Source organism: Elgaria multicarinata, chromosome 5, assembly GCF_023053635.1.
Source record: "Elgaria multicarinata webbii isolate HBS135686 ecotype San Diego chromosome 5, rElgMul1.1.pri, whole genome shotgun sequence".
NCBI classification, from domain to species: Eukaryota; Metazoa; Chordata; class Lepidosauria; order Squamata; family Anguidae; genus Elgaria; species Elgaria multicarinata.
The window spans coordinates 47,986,167-48,001,011 of NC_086175.1; the positions used below are offsets into that span (position 1 = coordinate 47,986,167).

The following is a 14,845-nucleotide window of genomic DNA, read 5'->3' on the forward strand; positions in this document are numbered from 1 at the left end:
CTTCACCAATGTGACCACATGTGATGTACAATAGTTCTTACTTGAATCTTAATTGTACTTAAGGCCATTTTAAAGTTCTCCAAGTTATGTAAGCAAAGGCAGACAAAAATCATGTGAGAGAATAAAAGGTACAAAAATGAGTTAAAGGATGTTTTTCTTCTCATAACCTATTCCTAGGCTTTAAAAAGAGTGCTACAGGAATGGTGGTTCAGGAATGACCCTTGATGACTTTCCCCATAGTGTTTTCAGGTTCATTTCTTTTTAAAAAAATCAACCATACTAAAATGGAAAAAAGAGATAGATTGAACTTTATGATAGGCATAAAATATTACATGCTTAGACTAAAGGGAGATGAAAATACAAATTCAATTTGAGCTAATAAGCACCTATCAAACATGAAAATAGTTCCTTCTGAATAATCATGAGGTTAGACATTGTGGCTTCAATCCTACGATAAGTGAACAGAAGGAAGTTCGTGGAAGGAAAGTTTGCTATCCCCTCATTCTCCCTGAACCCATCCGTCCCAATTCAAAAAGCCTCTCCCGAGGATTGTAGAACCAACCTGAATAACTATTTTCAGTAATTGCCAATTTGGGGTAATTCTCTCCTGTTCTGCTCCATATCCCATATTGTTCAGGAGGTACCCCAACTTTCTGGAGAGGCTTTTGACAGGCAGCTGCACGAGGGAGGAAGCAATGAGAAACTTTCCTTCCATGGACTTCTTTCTGATTACTTATCTCAAAAGTCCAAGCCATTGACTGGCTATAGGGTAGGAAGCACTTTCTTCAGTATGTTAATGCAAACCATTAATGATTTTCTAGGTCAAAAGCAGCTTTTAGTCTAGAAAATCATTAACACACACACGCGTGTGTGTGTATGTATATATACACACACACACACACACACACACACACACACACACACACACACTGTATATTTCTGTTAGTCTAGACAAGGCTCAATTCAGAAAAAGTTAACTGAGCTATACATAGATGTGCACGGAACACACACACAATGGAGGATCAGGATTGCACTCATCTGCCACAACCCCCCGTTCCGTATCAGTGGGACATTCCTTTTGAAAATAGGTGACAACAGCCACAGCCCAACTTGTGAAAGCCTGATCTACACAGCCTATACTGCACAAATTTCAAGGGGTATCACCAACGCAGATTGGGACTGTACACATTGGACTGCATGTGCATGTGCATGTGCACCAGGTGGCCGTGATTTCATTCCTCTATCATGCATAAATAAGCACCATTACCACCACATCTGTGTACATGTCTCATTGCCTTTAATTCTTGCCTTTCAGGTAATCTAGATCTCTCCAAAGTAGCAAAATACAGCAATGGTCATCAGAATTAGTTAGAAAGAAATGGCACAAAATGTTATTAGCACTAGAAATGGTCATTCTCCAATCTCAAGCATGAAACAACAATGGCCAACAGTCTCACATTCAAGGTACTCACAGCGTAGTATTTTTACCTGTATTCTATTGAGTTCTACCACTGGCCCATGTTGACGATCTCTTACCATAGTTGCTTGTACAACCTTTCTGAAAGCTGCCTCCTAAAAATAAGAAAAATTAGGTATTTAAAATGTAATTCTATCCTTAAGTTACATTTGCAAGATGGGATAGGATTGCTACTATAGCTCCTTGCGCTGGCAGAAAAGTATATTAAGCCAGCATATCCTTATACCAACAGGAGGTTCCTGCTATTGCAACGGGCGGTTAGGGCTGGGGGACTGGGAGAAATTCAACAGAGAGGTGGACATGGAGGGAAGGAGTGGAATTTAGTTATAGGCCTACTCGGGGGTCAGTCCCACAGTCATAAACAATGTAATGTTATCTCTGCAAAAGAGTTGGCAACACTTTTTTAAAAAAATCCATTGGTCAACAAAGAGTTTTGGATGACTACCCCCATCCCAATTCCACATCCACAAATGGATGATAGGTTTCTTAATAACTCCAGAAAGAGAACACAACTCATATGTACCAAGATACACTGCACAGGTGCATATCACTGTGCCCATGTGATCTGATGATCACAAGCAGGTCTTGGCAACAGTGGATGGCGTTGCTTGTACAAAGTTCCCCAGCATCAAACAGCCAACATCAAAGAGAGAAAAATAAAAGAAATTTTTAGTGCAAGGTCAAAGGCTGAGATAAATACCTTTCCTTGAGATATCAAAATTCCTCTTAATGTATCAAACCCCACCGAGGGCCCTTGGCCAGTTTCTTCAAGGCGTCCCTCAAGATCAAACATGGGAATGCAAGGGCAAAATAGTTCAGAGATGTGATGCAGTAACAGCAATCTGTTTCTCAAGGCAATGATAGGAATTTCTTGTAGATGATTGTACTCCATAGGAACCTAGAACAATTACATTATTAGGGTTTAACATGCACTGAATTTAGTCATTTAGCTAGCCGGTCTGTTGAGTAACCAGATAATGCTTTTGTTTGCTGTTTGGTATCTCCAGAGTTTTACACATGGCCCGGCCAAGTAGGGATTTCCAAGTCTAGTTTGGTGCCCAGAAAGGGCTCCCATCAATGTCTGTGAAAGTACTATGGATAAAAATGCAATATGTGAAATGAAAGAATGAATGCCTATTTCCACCAATCCTTCCCTACCCCCAAATCCATCCAATCTTACATTCAAAATATTCAAGGATTGGGCAATAAAAATTTGAGGATCCTTCAAGTGCTTTTCTAATTCATTGCTAGCTAACATCAGAGATACAATTCCTCCTATCCCACAAAATACTGGAAGGCAGCTTGGGCTGATGGGAGGCGCGCACACCTAATTTTTGTTTATGTTAACCTTCAAGGAATTTCCATGATTTTATGGTATGCACAGGAGCAGAATGCACATGTGGGATTGCACAGAGGAACACAGTTGAACCCAAACTACTCCATGTATCTTTTCCCCCACAGTGTTAAATGGCACTTTTAATAATTTTCCAGCTATGACTGCAAAAATGTTAATCTGTTCATTTACATTGCATATGCTCCCTCCAGCTTGACTTCCCCTCAACAAAGTCATCATGTAGCCAAATATGATTGCCCAAGTAACATTCTCCTGCTTAGCTCCCTTAGGCTGGGATTAAGGAAGCACTGTTCTTGCTTTCTTGTCAAGTAGGCAAATCTGATGACTATGTAATATTGTGATGTCTCCCCTTTCACTAGATGGTCTCCAATTATCTGGAATCAGTTTACACATTTTACCAAAGGCTTAACAATTGATATAAAAGGCACAATTTTACCTGAGAAGGGAGCTTGCCTGCATTAGCAGGCTTACTGGTGGACCAGGCCAAGGTATGTGCTGAGCCACAAGCCACTCTGTTGATCTTTTTACCCTGAAGTGCTGCAACCAGGCGTGGTCTTTGGATAGCATTAGTTGTCCCATCTCCAAGCTGCCCTTCATCGTTATCTCCCCATGTATATACTTCACCTGTACCAATCAAAATGATTAATTTACCAGTGAGTGCGACAAATATAAAGGTACTGGTTACATTCATGGCTTAATGATGCTAAGTTTAACATCATTTCAAAATGCAAATATCAGTAGCTAAGGCATTAACAGCAACAGCAACCGGTTAGTTTGAGTTTAAGAGAGAATAATCCAAGAATTAGCATGATCTTTTAAAAGTTAGTTTCATGGCTACTCAATTCTAAAATATTGGAAGATGAAAAATAAAGTGGAGTGAATGTTGAAGTCAAAGGAAGGGATTAAGGATGTTAAGGAGTAAGAGAGAGAGAAAAGCAATGGCATTCACATAAAAACGTGTCAAGAGGCAGTATGCCATAAGAAATGTTTAATAAGGCCACAGATGTAAAAGTTGTGGTTTCAGTGGGGTCACACGTGTGTAGTCCTCCTTCCAGTTCACTCAACATCTTAGCAACATTCCCCATTTGCACGTCTTTGCTACACTGAAGCCACCACCCCTTGCCAAATCACCCAAATATTTACTAAAATATAGATTTTTTTGTTTTTAAATAAGAAGTTGGAATGTCTTATAGCCCACTTTGCCATTTCTCTTCACGATTTCTTTTGTTTTGTTAAAATCACAATAAAAAGATTAATTAAAAAACCTTGTCTAATCATGTTGGTCTTGATATAAATACACACCAGTATGTCACAAATGACAGAACAACTCCCTATAAAAGTTTGGGTAAAATTAAGACCATGTTCATTTTTAAGGTTTTAAGTACTTAAAAAAAGATGAAAAAGGAAAACAAATTGTACTATTCTACATACCATCTTCAGTGCAACATACACAGTGTAAAGATCCAGTTGCAATGGCAATGACTTTCTTTCCTTGCAACCCCTGGACTTGTCGAGGTCTCCGAACGTGGTCATCTGAGCCATGGCCTAATCGATGGTAATCTCCTTTGCCCCTGTATTCAGCACAAAGGTTTCAATTATTAGTTTGTTTTCTCTTCAGTCAATTAACACTTTTAATTATACAAGCCTGACTTGAGTGAACTAGAGGTTCAGATTTTTTTATGGCTCCATACTCTGGAAAGAATTCAATGGGGGTGCCTAGGCCCCTACTGAATCCTTTCCGCCCCACCAGTTCCTTTTCACAAGCGGTGGGTCTCACCAATTCTGTATCACAATCGGGACCCACCACTTACACAAAGGAGATTTGGTGCTTCCTAGAGGAAGCTCCAAAACGAATAGAAACACTCATTTCCAAGCGGAGTTCCTTTATGTGAGCTTTGCTGAGCTGCCTCCTTCCAAAAATGACTATTTTCGCCCGTTTTGGGTTGCCCCTGGAAACACTAAATTGACATTGCACAAGCGGTAGGGGCTACTTGCACAACGTAACTGGCAGAGCGAAGGCGCCGCATTGGATTCTGCCCCTGATATTTGAACAGCAAATGCTACAAAGAAAGGTTACTAAATGCTTCCTAGTTTCTACTAAAGAAGAATGGCTTTGCCAACCTGCCAACTTAAATTTGTTTAAGATATATGCACATACCACTTATTCTTATAAGTTACACTATTAAAGTTTTCGAAGTAGTAAAGCAAAGGAACTACAAAAGAAAAGTCACATCAAAGAGTAATATAATCTGATGATGATGTTGTAAAAAACAGAAAAAGAGCAGAAAACTAAAAAGAACTACTATGACATTTCTCCTAAGAATTCACCTGCAATCAACAGCAAATGTGCTTACCAGGTATACACTGCTCCAGACTTTGTAAGTGCCACAGAAAATTGCGAGCCACATTCTACTTTAACTACTCCAACACCTGTCAGAGAATCAATCTAGGGGAGGAAGATTTGAACATAACTCAAAAGCCAGGATTAACTCCAGAGCATGCGACATATAGAGGTATCTTAAAATGAAACTGACTTACACTCCAGTTCAGCCTTCCCCAAGGTATCAAGGTGTGTTAAACTACAACTCCCACCATCCCCAGCCAGCACAGCCAGATGGGGAAGGGCACCAGTTCAGGAAGGCTGCTCTAGTCAAATTGTGATTTTAATATTGATTAAAACTAGCTGTCATTACTTTATCTTAGAGAAATGGTTTAGAATACTCTGATTTCTGTCTCTCTATTTCACCACCTCCATTCAAGCAGGACCTGGTTTATGAAGCTACTATTTGTTCAGAAAAATTAACAGGGGGAAATTAAAGCAACATCTGGACATAGAGCTTGCATGCTGCTCTCCCAAAGTGATTCCCAAGCAAGCTGGTGATAGCCATATGGTAGTCTCACAAAGAGACAAGAAGACTGACAAGAAGTGCCTTAGAGATTTAGATAGGGAAGGATATGTATGAGTCCTCTGAAATAGTGGGAATATATCAAGCAAAAGGGATCCCCGGACTGGAAGGGGGTTTTTTTGCATTTATTTCTTCAAATTGCATAACAGCAGCCTGAACTCAACTACAAAATGTGGTGAATTTTGAAATGTTGATCTCAACTTCTGAAGTCAGAAGCACAGAACAAAGGGACAAAAATCGCTGAATGACACAAAGAATGGTGGATGCAGTTTCCAAAGAGAAATCTTGGTCTTTTGCAATCTCTTATCATTTACCATGTTTTCTTCAAACTAATTCAAAATGAGTCTCTCAAAGTCTTGGAAATAACAACAGATTTGGTGTACAGACGTTTCCTTGATGGAAATGACAACAACCCCCCCCCCCTCTTATACTTCCTCTCATGTGTAACATTTAAGTGGAACTAAAGATCTTGGTAACTATGTCAGTGGAACAATTAATCCTGACTCGATGTCAATATACCTATGTTCATGCTGTTAAAACATTTGCAAAACATTTGATTTTGATCATTCATATCTAGAAAGTTATATAGAAGATTCTTAACTATAGTTATGGTTCTTTTTTATTGAGGGCATGGCAATTTCACTTAAACATGCACAGGAAAATATGGAATCACAACAGAATGAGAAAACATTTTCTCTGAAATTTTTTAACTCAACTGCTCATATAAAAGCCACAATCATTCACTATTATTCCTAACGTGGCTAGCTAATGCTAATTTTTTTAAAAAAAAATCTAATAACTGTATATGCACAGGACTGTTAATCTTCTTTATCTCAAACTTTTCTAGACTATAAGAGAGTTCTGAAATTCAAATACCTTCATTGGCACTTTACAGCCATCACTGCCCCCTCTTCCAAGTTTTCCGTAGTCTCCATCTCCCCATGACCAGACAGTATCATCATCTGTCAAGCAGAGTGTCTGTGCATCTCCACTGCCACAGGCTATGTCAATCACACGGTAGCCCTGCAGGGCTTCCACCTGCAAGACACGCAGTTTGTTGGCAAAGGAATCTCAATTATCTGAGATTTTGGAAGCTAAGTATTAGGATGAAAACAAACTTATGCAGGTGCTCCCATCACTGAGTCTATCTTGTAAGACAATACATTCATTCATTTTAATTTATGTGAAAGAAAATAAACGTTCTATCAGAAAGTCCAGGACTTCCGTATCACAAAATGAAAACTGATTATATGGCATGTAGATATTAAAGTTTTGGAGGGGGGAGCATTTCCTTGCATTTTGTAAATCAGAAAAGAGAATGAGATTAATAACAACATTTCAGGAAAATGCTCATTGTATTAAATTAGACACTGTTGTGGTTTTTTTTAAAAAATAAGTGTTTCTAATTAGTGGTTTAGATGCAAAATTGACATTTTAAAATTATGAGGCCTAGACTTTGTGAATTATTTAAAGGGCCTCAATGAACAGAACAACCCTTCACTTCTGCAGTTACCTTTTATTCTAGTCAGGCTTTGTCTTGGAGGAATTATTAGTGAATTTTGACCACTGTTGCCAGTTCTTTAATACATAATTTTGCTACGCAAATATTCACTTCAGGTTATTTTTTAATCACTGGCACTCCAGTTACGGAACAGCCCTCCTAGGCAGGTTCACTTGGCTCCATTCCTGCGGTCTTTTCAGCATCAGGTAAAGACCTTTCCTCTTTGTCACTCTAATTCATATGTATGGAACTTACCAGAGTTGGCAATGCATCTGACATAATAGCAAGGCAACATATTTACAGGCTTGGTTTGTAGACATGCTTTCCCACTTTACAAAACAGGCTAGCCTACAACCATTAAAAAGGTGAATGGAACAAGTGGCTAAGACACCATCTCACCAGTTTGGGTTTGAGTTGATCCTCACTATCCCCATGGCCAAGACGTCCGTATCTTCCCTTGCCCCATGTGTAAAGATCCCCCGCGGCTGTAATACATGCACTGTGTGCTCCACCGGCTGCAATGTCAACGACTTCTATGCCCCTCAAAGATTCAATTACTCGAGGACGATCACAAGGACTAAACAGAATAATTTTAAAACAAAGTGTAATATCAAGTACACAAGGAATAATTAAAGCACACCCTGAAAATTTCATGGAATCCACAACTCTAACAAACTTTTTGCCAATCATTTAGGGATTGTAACACAGAGGTCAAATGTTTTGTTATGTTCCTAAACCTGTGAACTGGCATGGCAGAGTGGGAGGTGAAAGAACCCAATAAACCTTCAGCCAAAGCTCCAACACAGTTGTTCTGGCTATAACTTTGCCTACAACAGTCTTTCTTTCTTTGTTGTTTAGGCTATGCTATGTTGGTGGAGGTTTGACAACAATGGATGGGGATACAGTATCACTGGCATTGTATAATGGATAGTAGGGGTGTGCAAAGTGTGTCTTCTCTGCCTCGAAATCCAAACTGGAGATCTGTAGAGGTGATTCTCTGCCTCGATTTTGCAGCCCCTCCCTCTCTCTCCGCTTCGTCAAATTACCCTCGAAGAATCGTTCAGTATTCGGGTAACTGGTATTAACAGAAATGCTTGCAGCTCTCTCATTTTTAAAGATAAAGAGATAAAACTTGGCACTTAAGGAGGGCTTTAGCCCCACCAAGTTTGAATCAGTTTGGTTCATGCGTTGATTTTTTTCAGGAATTTTTAAATGGAAATTAACAGAATGCTTACATCTGCGTAATTTTTATAGATAAAGAGATAAAACATGGCAAGGTGATCGCTCTTAAGGAGGGCTTTAGCTCCAGCAAGTTTTAATTAGGTCAGTTTATGCCCTGATTTTTTAGGATTTTTTTAAAAAAATCCCCACTCCAGCCTATTCCAACCTTGTGGTCTCCAGATCTATTGGACGGACGGACACATGCACACACTGCACCCAGCCACTTAAATAATGAGCCTGCCAAGCTTTCTCACTCACCAGCCAGCCCAGCAGCACTTCTGCACTGTGGAAATGTGGATGACTGACTTCTATGAGTCCAAGAAGAAACACGCTCCCTCTCTCTCTCCCCGCCCCCAGAATCAGTACCCAGTTACTGTTTCCCACTTCCCTGAACACTGCAATTGGAGACCACCACTGTGGCTATTCCTACTGGAATAGGAAGTCAATATCAAAGCTACCCCTCACCCCACTCAGCGTCTTCCAAATATGGAGACACATACAAACACACACACACACACACACACACACAGAGAGAGAGAGAGAGAGAGAGAGAGAGAGAGAGAGAGAGAGAGAGAGAATTCCAGAGACTTTAGAAGCTCCAATTGGGCACGTCTCTGCTCTGATATTAATCGATGGGTTTGGAAGCGGCCAATCTCTGCTCTGGAAGATCGAATGCTCTGCAGATGTTCACAGTTACCAGATAATTCTGGGGTGGAATGCACGCCCCTAATGGATAGCCCAGCTCAAAAGTGTTGCATGCAACTGTAGCTAATCAAGCTGAGATATTAAATAGTATGTGTTATAAATCCACCAGTTCCCCTGTCTTAGGATTTTGCAGTTCCCAACTCCTAATATGTATATAATACATTTGTTAAACACTTCTTGAGTTACCTTCGGTTGCCATGACCCAGTTTCCCATCTTCTGCTTCACCCCAAGAATAGACTTCTCCTTCTGAGGACAGAGCTAGACAGTGCTTTCCTCCAGAATTCACAGCAACCTTCTTTATAAACACATGCTGAATGGATTCTAATAATGTTGGAGTAGATACAGACTCTGTCCCCCCAATTCCAAGCCTTCCGCCTGCACCATAACCAGTGGCATATAACTAAAAAGAAAAAAGAAAGGATTTTGTAACTATAAATTTCTCAGAAGCGAACATGAATAGACAATGCTTTTATGGAACACAGTATTGACAGTCACATGGAAAATAAGAACCATTGTGGCTATTTATTACTGGATCTGTCTATTTGTCTCACCCAGAGGCTCTCAAACCTCTGTTTTTATATGCTCTGAGCAGATTCAAATGTTGTCTATGTAGCAAGGTTGCATTTTCCACATGGTCAAGTCTTAGGCAGCACTAATGTTTAAAATAGTGAAACCACACGGGACAAGAGGAGGATTTGGTTCTTTCCCACAATACAGTTACAATATAGTGGGAGGGGGTTCAGGAAATAACTGCAACATCAACCCGTCCCACGTGATAACCTTCATTTGAACATCAATTTGTGCAGCAAGGGAACTAATCACAGAGAACCTGCAACTGAGCCACACAGATAACTTAACAACTGGGCCTGTCCTTACCTAAGCTTCTATGAGTCCCCAATTCTCTCGCTGTAGTCCACTTGAATCCTCTTTTATGATTTGACAAGTATAAACAGTTCCAACATGATGAGATTTTCAGTTTAGAATCCTGCTTTACATGTTATGTATTATGTGTCCCCTAAGGAGAGGAACCCCCAAATAGCTCAATGAGAATTAAGCATGCTCATTGGGCACAGAAGGCTGCCTGCTTCACGGTGGGTGAGGGGAGGGATGGCATGGAGTGGTTGGAATTCTCAACACTAGCAGTACAGAAGCTCATGTCCAGAGGCCGAATCTGGGTCCCAATCCAGCCCTCTGGAGTTTCTCAGGTGACACCCCCTTTCCCGTAGCCCTGCCCACTTTCCCTCTATCACCAGTCATTTGGTGGGTTCCTAGCTTTTGTGCAGCATCCCCCCCTCATTTTAAAAGATGGAAATGCCTCTCCCAAGGCTTCATGACTGGCAGTAAGAGCTTAAAGCTAAAATTTGCTAGTATTTTTGACCCCAGTCCTTTTGCATTCAGCCCTGCCCACCACTGGATTGGGGCTCCCGAGCGTATCTCCAAAATTGAACTTACTGTAACTCTCAGGCTGACAGAGGTTCTGTAACCCTGATTTCACTACAACTTTTTGTTGCAGATCAAAATCAATTACACAATCAGTGTGTCCAGCATTATGGCTTATTTCTAATGCAACAGCAGAGCTGGTAGCCAGAGATATTACATCTCATGTGATTGTCATTGTCCTTGGTGCTCTGATGTCACAGAAGGCCTGAGCAACCTTGAGCTAGGAAGCTGAGTGTTTATGGGCACTTGGAATTCAAATTCTAAGGTTTTCCAAGTTAACAAACCATTATAAAAATAAACAAATGCTTTTAAATGACATCTTGCACATGAAAAGTTAGTTCAATGATTCTGGGAGGCTTTCAATGCTAACAGAAACACCACCTGATGATTCTGGTATATTATACACATTACAGCAGTATGGTTAACTGCATCAGAGAATGTACAGTTGTGTATAATATGCCAACCATTTTCTTTAGCAGTTTAGCAAATCTTTCTTTTCATTCAAACTATTGGCTGACCACGTGGGGTCTTTTCCATATGGCCTAATTTGACATGTTATTTATCCTTACCTTCCCATCAGCAGTCACTGCAAAAAGTGTCTGCTCACCGCCAATTAATTGCACTGGTCTAAGTGTGGCAAGAGCTTCACATGGAGTAGGAACTTTGACCTTAGCTCCTTCAATGCCTCCAAGCTGTCCTCTGTGATTATGGCCCCAACCATAAATCGTTCCACTGCCTCCAGCAGAAAGCGTCCAATCATCTGGTCGCCTGTTGATGAGAGGACAAGTAGTATGATAGTGGGAAATTCCCTAAACCCTCAACTTATAATATATTCAGAGCTGGAATGTTGTTCAATGTTCATGGAGCCTCTTCCCAAAATGAAACACCCAACTAACCTGTTCATCCACTGCACAAGCTGCTCATCTTGCTCTCTCTTAAAAACATCGTGACTCTCATGTAGAACATCCATATTTTCATTATCTGCCATTAATTCTCGAATTTTCTTGGCCACCTCCAATATAAATTATACCATTTAGCAATCAGTTAAAACAAAGTATGTCAATTCAGTTTGAATTTTCCCTGACAGCTAGTGCTGGTGCAATCAGCCACTGGGATCTCCTACTGAAATGATGGCAACCGGGTATTTTTGGCAAGCCTCAAATATGCCCTAGTAGTTTTATTCATTACAAGGCAGGCAACACATTTGAGTTTTCACACATTTACGCTGCTGCTCATGACAGCCTTTTGACTTTAGAAAGAAAACATTTCTGTATTTCATTGTTCAAGCATTATATTAAACCAGTTCTCCAATACCTCATCAAGGAAGAGGCGAGGCAATGGTGTTCTCTTATCAAGGGCTACAGCAACCCTGGAAGCCATGCAGTATCTTCTAAACCAAGCCCATTTGTGTGTCTCTGCACAGCAGGGAAGAGTATCCAATTCCAGATCACAAGCAAGAGCTACAAGCACCTACAAACAAACAAAAATTCATTCAAAAGCACAAGTCCTCAACTGGACCGGTGAGTAATATCATTACTGGCTGATCCTCATGTAAAACATATTTTTTACAGTGAATCTTTTCAAGTCCATGGCTAGCTTTCTTGTAAAACATCTTTCTCCCAACCCACCGCTCTTTTTATCCAAGTAGTATTGTTAAGAACCTAAGAAGTGCATGCAGGTTGCTTACCTGTAACTGTAGTTCTTCGAGTGGTCATCTATGCATTCACACATATGGGCTCTGCGCCTGCGCTGAGACCTAGATCGGAACCTCCAATAGCTAAGCGACACGCTTTTGGGCGGGAACCCCCCCTCCACGCCACTGCGCATGTACCGTGGGTTCCCGCCCTTACCTCAGTTCATAGGAGTCTGACATCGTGCTCCCATAAACATGAAAATAATTAATCAGTTTCAGATGTATCATAACACATGTATACAGTGCTCTAATAAAGAATGACATATGCCACCAAGTGGGGTTGGTGGGTGGGTTGTGTGAATGCATAGATGACCACTCGAAGAACTACAGTTACAGGTAAGCAACCTGCATTTCTTCATCGTGGTCTCTATGCATCACACATATGGGCGAGTAGCAAGCTGACATACGTTTGGAGGTGGGTTGGTGCATCATGTCCCAGCCTCAGAGCTCTTTAGGTTAGCCGTCATCTCAGGACTTCCGAGAGCACAGCTCTCCCGAAGGTGCAGTCCTGACGGGCTCGAGTGTCCACGTTGTAGTGCCTGACAAACGTGGATGGAGTAGACCACGTTGCGGCCTTGCAGACATCTGTCAGGGAGACTCCCCTGCTGAATGCAACAGATGTTGCTACAGCTCTAGTGGAATGAGCCTTAACTGACTGTTGCAGTTCCAATTTTGATAGAGAGTAGGCAAGATTAATTGTCTCTACAATCCACCTTGATAGTCTCTGGCACGAGACGGCCAAGCCCTTAGATGGCTCTCCATAACAAACAAATAACTGTTTAGTTTTTCTAAAACTTTCAGTCCTAGCTTTGTAGAAGGCTAGGGCTCTCCTTACATCGAGCGTATGGAGAGAAGTCTCGATTGCCGTCGTCGGGCTCGGGAAGAACGCTGGGAGAATAATGTCCTGGGAGGCATGAAAGTTCGACACCACCTTAGGTAGAAATGAAGGGTCAGTGCGTAAAACGACCTTGTCCCTATGAAACACTGTAAAAGGTGGGTCAATTCTGAGAGCTCTAAGCTCGCTTGCACGTCTCGCAGAGGTGATGGCTATCAGGAAAACTGTCTTAAATGATAAAAGTCTAAGGTCAGCTGTAGCCATAGGCTCGAAGGGTTTAGCAGTCAGTGACTGTAAGACCACAGATAAGCTCCATGAAGGTACGACGTTCTTGATGGTCGGTATCGTATTCTTTAACCCCTTCAAGAATGTTTTCGAGAGGGGGTGTGAGAAGGGCGAATACCCTTCGACACCGTCATGGAACGCTGCTATCGAAGCTAGGTGAACCCTGATCGAGGACAGTCTTAGACCTTGTCGGTAAAGCGACAGCAAATATTCTAGTATTGTAGAAATAGGACATGAGATTGCTGGCTGATTGCTCTTTGAAGCAAAAATTAGGAATCTTTGCCACTTCTTGGCGTAAGATTTCCTCGTCGACGGTTTCCTCGATGCCATCAGTATTTGATCAACTGTTAAGTTTACGGTACCGAGAGAGGCGTTGGGATTATCCTCCACGCCGTCATCTTCAGTGTGGATAAATCTGGATGCCGAACCTTGCCCCGGTGTCGAGACAAGAGGTTCGGTATCGACGGGAGCCTGATGTAAATTTGTCTCGATAGACGAAGAGCATGCGGAAACCAGGCCTGTCTTGGCCACCACGGTGTTACTAGGATGTAGTCCGAATTGTCCATCCTGATCTTCGCTAGGACCCTTGTTAGGAGAGGGAACGGAGGGAAGATGTATAGGAGATTTCCTTTCCACGTTCTTGTGAATGCGTCTCCTAGTGAATTTTCTCCTTTTCCAGCTCTGCTGCAGAACCTGGAGCAGGCTGCGTTTCCCTCGGTGGCGAAGACGTCGACGGCTGGATACCCCCAGCATCGAAAGAGGTGTTCCCTGGTATCGACGTCGAGCTCCAACTCGTGGTCGGTGTGGAAGGACCTGCTGAGTGAGTCTGCGATGACATTGTCCTTCCCTGCAACATGAACCGCCACAAGGTAAGTATCCCTCTTTATACACCAATTCCATATTCTGGTTGCAGATCGAGTCAACGGGTACGACCTGGTTCCACCCTGTCTGTTGATATAACAGACTACCGTGGTGTTGTCTGTGGCTATCAGGACATTTCTGCCCTCGATGATCTGGGCAAAAGTCTTTATCGCATACTCCACTGCCAAGAGTTCTAGGTGGTTGATATGCTCTTCCTTCAAGAAGGGGGGCCATCGCCCTTGTGCAGTAAGGTTGTTGCAATGGGCTCCCAGCCTTCCATGGAGGCATCGGTAGCGATCGTTACCGAAGGCGATGGTCGTTGAAACGGGACGCCTTCCAACAAATTCCCCATCGAGCGCCACCATTTCAGCGATGCCCGTACTTGTTTCGGGATGGAGAGAAAGGTTCTGTGAGCGTTGAGGCGAAGGTCGAACGTTCTCAGGAACCATCCTTGTAAAACTCTCATGCGAAGCCTCGCAAACGTGATGACGGCCGTAGTGGCTGCCATCAAGCCAAGTAGCCTTTGAATTGTCCAGGCTGAGTGTCTTGTTCGCTTCTCGATATCG

General features: G+C 41.9%; 1 protein-coding gene across 5 annotated transcripts in view; it reads right to left on the minus strand.

Moving 5' to 3' along the window:
• Window positions 1-14,845, minus strand: part of HERC2 (HECT and RLD domain containing E3 ubiquitin protein ligase 2) — a 120,236-nt gene that overhangs the window by 14,414 nt on the left and 90,977 nt on the right. For all 5 annotated transcript variants that reach the window (XM_063126299.1, XM_063126301.1, XM_063126302.1 and 2 more), the window contains exons 76-86: window positions 11,920-12,075; window positions 11,502-11,617; window positions 11,175-11,373; window positions 9,351-9,565; window positions 7,638-7,815; window positions 6,614-6,775; window positions 5,186-5,277; window positions 4,263-4,402; window positions 3,268-3,455; window positions 2,178-2,375; window positions 1,489-1,572 (exon numbers count right to left, since the gene is read on the minus strand). In XM_063126299.1, the coding sequence (XP_062982369.1) occupies window positions 1,489-1,572; window positions 2,178-2,375; window positions 3,268-3,455; window positions 4,263-4,402; window positions 5,186-5,277; window positions 6,614-6,775; window positions 7,638-7,815; window positions 9,351-9,565; window positions 11,175-11,373; window positions 11,502-11,617; window positions 11,920-12,075 (1,728 nt within the window). The remainder of the gene's footprint in view (window positions 1-1,488; window positions 1,573-2,177; window positions 2,376-3,267; window positions 3,456-4,262; window positions 4,403-5,185; window positions 5,278-6,613; window positions 6,776-7,637; window positions 7,816-9,350; window positions 9,566-11,174; window positions 11,374-11,501; window positions 11,618-11,919; window positions 12,076-14,845) is intronic.